This window comes from Desarmillaria tabescens (assembly GCF_030435595.1).
Source record: "Desarmillaria tabescens strain CCBAS 213 chromosome Unknown EV420scaffold_363, whole genome shotgun sequence".
NCBI classification, from domain to species: Eukaryota; Fungi; Basidiomycota; class Agaricomycetes; order Agaricales; family Physalacriaceae; genus Desarmillaria; species Desarmillaria tabescens.
Window position 1 is genome coordinate 1 of NW_026848662.1, and position 6,566 is coordinate 6,566.

Sequence of the window (6,566 nt, forward strand, 5' to 3'; positions counted from 1 at the left end):
TCTTCACTAATGTTAATCTTATTTCGTAGCTTATGCACAGCAATACCGGTTTCCCTCGCACCCAATTCTGGTTACAAAGCTAATTCGTCTCACTATTGAAACAGGATCTGTGACAGGTATATAATCCGCACCATCCACCATTGTCACAAGATTCTGACTGCATTTAGCTGTTGTCGCTCTGCTCAATCTTATCCTCTTTTTTTACCTTCCTCCATCAGACTTTCTACGCGACACCCGCCCTTCTCATGCCCAAGCTGTATGCTAACAACCGTTTACATGGTGCTGAATTCGCGAATCCGAATTATAGGTGGACGGGATACGTATACGTCGTTTACTGATATGAGCTTCACGACCACTATGATAAGAGATATCACCTCTCAATCAGCAGAAGGCACACGGCCTGCGAACGGGACGGAAGAACAGGTGTCAGCGGTTGTGATATCCAAAGAAGTATTCGACGATAGGCTAAATGAGTGTCAGTCATAGTGATTCGTGTGCTTTATTAGAGCTAATGTTCCCCCAGGGACAAGCCACGAGACGGCTGTATGAGCTTCCCCACATAAACCGATGGAGTACATTCTTTGAGCTCATACCGTGTATAGGAACCTGCCCTAATTTCTCTATTGTAATATGCGCCGATGCCAAATGTTACGACCTTATGTACTGATATGCTGTGTGTACGAATACATACCCAGAATTACTTATTCTCGACTACAAACGAGGATGAATGTCGAACGCAAAGGTACATGTAAGCTTCAAGATGACTGACATCGTGACGGCCATAGTCTTGGCGTTAATCCAAGATCGAACGGTTAGCTCAACTCGTCTACCTTTTACAGCAAAATACGAAGGTTCTCATTGTCGTCGTATATTAGGGCACCTCTGCCGCACAATGTTAATGCTGAAGTCACTCTGCTGACCGTGCCTTCAATTAATAGACCCGTGGAACACTCTGACTGGACCAGGACTGCCAGAAGCTTTGACGATCTTCCGGAAGATAAGGCCTAATGCTATGAAAAGGAGGCCTTCGTACGCGTACTTTCTAATAGTGCTGAGACTCTTCATCTCTTGCATTGAATTATAAGATACATCAGGTACTATGATCGTTCCACCGACAGGTTAAGACTCGACGGTTTTATTTCTGTGCAGCAACACAATTACTCAGCAGCTACTGTCCTTGGTATACTTAAAACTTGGTCACCTCCCTATAGCCTTCTCCCATTTGTCCATGCAGGAATACCCATCATGATCTAATCGCTCAAGGTCAGAAAACGCTCGACAGATAGCGACAGAATCGCTCACCAAAACTCTGCTCCCTTTCACATGTGCACATACCCCGCCTCCACGTTTCTTCATCCCTGGGGCAATGCGTGTATGGGAAATGCTCATATCCAATCTCGTCAAAGAACTGAATCTGATCCTTGTTCGCAAACAAAGCGGTGGCTATACTGTGCACCGGTGCATCGCCCCACCGCTCATAGTAAAACCCACCCTGGGACTCAAGGTAATCGAAGAACGCCGTGTAGGCCGGCCCTCGCCAAAAGTTCATATCTGCTATTTCAAAGTTGCTCCAGACTGCCGAAAGCAGCAATGTGAGAGGCAGAAAGAAACCTGAGGCATGCGGGAGACGAACTCACAGTGGCATAAATTATACGTCGCACCGCCGTCATCCGAGAGGAAATCTAGCGCATTGTTCTTGGCGACAAAATCGGGGCGCAGATTGATGAAATCCTTGACGTGTTTCCATAGAGTGGGTATCGTCTTTTTGTATTCGTACATCGCAATTGTGAACGCGTATATCTTTTTGTGATCCTCCATATACACAAAGGGATCGAAATTGATATCACAGTGGAAATGAACGTTAGGTCTGTCGATAATCATGTGAGCATCAATACTGAAGTCCAAACTGAGAAGAGCGTACTCGATTCTCCAATACCAACGATACTTTTTTACAAGATCATGCCTAAAGAAGAAACCTGAATTGAAACGGCACATATTCCGGTAGGATTTGCTGCCTGTGTGCTATTTCTTAGCCACGGCATATAATACCAAAGGAGAGTTACATACCGCCATAGATGACGCTCTGTGACACCATCTTTTTACGTGCTTCTGTCGCTTTATCCTCATCTATCCAGTCCGGTTGGTAACCAATGGTCATGAGGTATCAATCCAAACTCCATCTTCGCAGAAGTAAGCACAGAGACTCGTCTGTACGCAGTTAGCCAGGAGGTTTGTACAAGTGGAGAAGAGAGAAGACTTGCTTTTTAAAATCATCATTAAATTCTACTTCATTCAGCAGAACGTAAGGGTAGTTATACCGTCGATTGAATCGATCTTCGATCTCGCGGATACTTCCGATTATCCTTGTGAGGTCACTGTTTCGACAGAGGATAACGAATGCGGCGTTGGCACGTCGTCCTGGTGCGGTTTCGTTTGAGGGGTCTGATGGCGCGTAGTATTCTAGTGGGACTAGATTCCGGTCTACGAAAGTTGGCGTTTGAATAGTCTCGCCGCGAAAATGTGACGCGATGTTATTGAGTGAGGTTATACGGCCATACTCATGGTGCGTGAAAGCCAGTATATAATGGAAACCGATCTACAGTTTTGAACACGGTAAGTGGCAGACGGTTTACAAGAGAGCGAAATACAACGCCCCACAACACCCAGGACGAGATACAGATACCGTGCGGCCGTATTCATCGTCACCAGCTTCATACAGCTGGGAGAAATTTGTCGAGATGCGGTATGGGGGAATAAAAGGAGTGTGTAGGGTAGGAGAGCCTCGACATCATCTAGCTGCAGATATCATACTGCGCAACAGTTGCGCACCTGCGGAATACCACAGGCTCGTAAATTTGTTATTCGTGTTATGCTGCGCTGTACATAAATAACTGTCAGGTACCGAGCCCATTTTAAGGGTAAGTAGCAAAAGAACGGCATGGTACTGCGACAGCTAACTGAGATAATTCAATAAAAATTTTACAGCGGCTGCTAATGCACTCACTCACCAACGATAATGAAAATTTTCACTGCCAAAGACGCGAAAAAACGACGAGCAGAGGTAGCTGGTCCGGATGGAAATGTTGTCGTGTAAGAAGTTAGATATCCTTTAGACGGTTCCCAACTGCAGTACCGGAGGTCACGGTCCTAACTTCGAATTTGTTAGAGAATATATGAAAGCAGACACTGATACACCGGACTTTGAGCCAAAAAGTCGCCGCGGCTATCTTGTTGATACCTGTTATAATTACAAGATAGTTGATCTGTTTCGATCTTCTTCTCGCTCCACCACTATCTCGACAATATATCGTATATTTTGCTTGTATTTTGCGTGCGTCTCCTCGGACTTAGTCGATATTTCTGCCGCAATGGACCTTTGGCTGCTGCTTGCCACGTCACGGCGTCGACTTCGAGCTCTCTGGGCCCAACAATCAAGTGCGCCTCCGACTTGAACCTCAACCACTACCTCGCGCAGCTTGCGATATCAGAGACCATGCCGACTGGTCCTTCAACTGCTCTTGTCTGGTGCCCATGTGCAAATTGTGAGTGCCGTAACTTGAAACAGGACTCCCAAACTGCCGACAATCATAGGAAAGCTGAGGTTGAGAAAGCAAGACAAGCAGGCTTTCACCAAAGGAGACGAGGGAAGGTGTTGAATAAGTCATTCTGGAGGTGAGTATCAGAGTATCTCTCGTCTGCAGGACCCGTTTCTAACTCTATCAATAATCAGTACGCGTCTGACATCGTCACTGAGCAAAAGACAAGTATCGTAGCTTCAAGCAAGTCCTACCAGTCACCTAGAAGCCCAGGACAATGTACAGGTCACTGAAGATGACATGCTGGATTCATTTGGCGACTATGACCCTCACCAGTTCAGTCAATTCGACAGTTCGGAGTCTGAAGATTATGAGGACAGTTTTGGAGATGACAAAGAGGGCGCTACCTCTAGTTCTGATGAAGATGGCGACTCAGGTAGTGACAAAGGAGAAAACATTGCTGACGAGACACATTTCAGATCAAGTGGGACGCTATTCGATTCCTCGCAACCTGGTAATGCCTTTGTCAGTGAACACGATTTCGACTTTCGTGAACTGCTATGGGCGTTCGATGTCCATCCCTCCATACGACATGCATACATACGTGTATTTTCGGCTGCTGCTTTCGACAACATTGCTCACAAGGCGGCCGCTTCGATGCTACAGGGTTATCGTATCATTCAACATCCACATGAGCTACGAGGCTTGATTTGGAAGAAGTAGAACAGGCATCGGGAATCTGGTATTGTGAAGCAGAATGGACACGGAGAATTGGATCCATGTTTGGCGTTGAGGGTATATGTTGTGATGGTTGATGCATAAAGTGAGTGATTATCGGCATACTGCTCTTCTATTCCGCTGAAATTGAGGGCCTTGTGATCAAGGGCTTGTCTCCTGGATGGTGAACGGTATGAGCAAGTTGTCAAGATGTTTAGCAGCAATCTACGCACGATGTAACAATATCAGAGTGGGCCACTGCCTCCTGCACGCTAAACGGAGGCTCCTACTGCTCTGGCACTTGAGCGTAGGGATCTAGAAATTGAAAGGTTGCGTTTGATGAAGCAGACTGAGTCATGTCTTCCAATGGAACTGGTGCGCTTGTCGTTGTCTTCTTCGGCTTTTTGGTCCTCACTGCATCCTCCGTAGTACCAGTTACAGGTCTCTTGGTTGGCACACGAAGCTTGCCTTTCGATTCGCCTGCTGGACGATTTTCATCACCAGGACTCTGATTGGTTTGTTGACGTGGGGGATTTTTTGTACTAAGGGGTTTGCCGCGAGTCCGAGATCTCGTGGTGTTGGTTGCTTGTGCACCCAAGGGTGCCATTAAACACGCTGCCTCGACCAAGCTAGAGCGCGTTGTCGTCGATGTAGTAGTGGTAGATGTAGATACAACGCGGCACCGTGTCCTGTATATCCGGTACTTCGAACTTAGAGTCTGTTCTGTCATGCAATTACTGTATTCGTTCTGAGGCCCGAATTATTATTATATGCTACAAAATGCTGCCTGTGTCTGAACACAATATCGACCCAATATACCTTCATTAGGTCATATAATGGTCCAATATTGGCCTGTCCGACTATTTTGCTATTATATATTGAATACCGCCTGTTTTGAGGGGATAGTGTCTGGCTACTATTTCGCTTGAAGCCCGGTGATACAAACCACTGCCTCGTTTTGTATAACTTTCTCTCTCCTTGTTTTCCGTCGTTTCGCTGCTGCCCTTGACGTGGTGACTCGGATGCAAGGGAAGTGTTACCGGTGTGCCTAGCTAGACCTTTCTTTCTCCCACAAAGATTAACTCCATGCAAGAAATCACACTATTTCTTCAGCGGCAGCTCAGCACTCAGCGCTCGGAAGGATTGCAATACAGTTGAAGGGGTTACCGGTCACCTAGCCCGGTGGGGGCAATTTGAAATGTGCCGCCTAGCGTCCGACTACCACCATGCCAGCGCTCATCCTTTTTTTCCGACTTTCACCATCTTGTGAACGTGCCTTGAAAGGATGTTCGACACTCTGCACAATCTTTGTACCTTTTTCAAGCAAGCCTGGTTCTCTGGGAAGCCTCGGTGAACCCCAGCCCAGATGCCAGACTTGGAGGGAAAGGTCGTTATCGTGACCGGTGGCTCGTCAGGAATAGGGAAAGAGATAGTCAGGGTGTGTCACTCTTCAGTTTTCTACGCGTGCTAAAGCTAAATGGTCCCAGGAATTGCTCCTTCACAACGCTAAAGTGTATCTGGCTGCGAGGAATCCCGAGAAGACGAGAAATGTTATCGAGGAGCTAACGAAGGCTACGGGGAAGACTGCGGTTTTCTTGAACTTGGATCTAGGAGACCTGAAATCTGTCAAGGCCGCTGCGGAGGAGTTTCTTTCGTGCGTATCGCGTCGTATACAGCTGCTGAGATTTTCTCATGTTACCACAGGAAAGAGAAGAGTCTCGATATCCTGTTCAATAATGGGTATTGTTTACCCTCGATGCACTGACTACCGTCTGATCATCATTATCGCGTCAGAGGTGTGATGCTAGCTCCCCATGAAATGCTCACTGTCCAAGGCTACGATTATCACTTTGGCGTTAATGTCCTCGGTCACTTTTACCTCACGAAGCAGCTGCTACCGACATTACTGGCAACAGAAAGCAAGGTGCGCGCGGTGGCGACCTCGTCCTCGGCTATCTATCTGCCTTTGGGGAGCAAGATCTCGTTCGACACGCTCAAGGATGGACCAGCGAGGAAAAGGAAATCCCTGAAGGATCTGTACGGTCAAAACAAAGTGGTACGGTCAATTCTTTGTGTTTGTATATTAGCACTGATTTATTTAATGCAGATCGTTGACAGGGTGATGCGATGTTTGCATTAGAACTGACGAAGAGGTGCAGGGACAATGGGACAGTATCCATCAGCCTCAATCCCGTTAATCTAAAGACGGATCTCGACCAACATGCGAATTAGTTGGACACCATTGTTTGAGTGGGTATTTCACTTTTGTTTCTTGTGGCCTTCACTCATGCGAACTCGTCCAGAGTGGGTTTT

At 46.8% G+C, this 6,566-nt stretch overlaps 1 protein-coding gene across 1 annotated transcript; it reads left to right on the forward strand.

Moving 5' to 3' along the window:
• Nucleotides 1–3,604: 3,604 nt before the first annotated feature.
• On the forward strand, nt 3,605–4,423 carry EV420DRAFT_756865 (uncharacterized protein). Its single transcript, XM_060483359.1, has 3 exons — nt 3,605–3,672; nt 3,731–4,359; nt 4,421–4,423. Exon 2 carries the CDS (start codon nt 3,814–3,816, stop codon nt 4,243–4,245), a length of 432 nt encoding a protein of 143 aa, XP_060321324.1. The 5' UTR covers nt 3,605–3,672; nt 3,731–3,813; the 3' UTR covers nt 4,246–4,359; nt 4,421–4,423.
• Nucleotides 4,424–6,566: the final 2,143 nt, after the last annotated feature.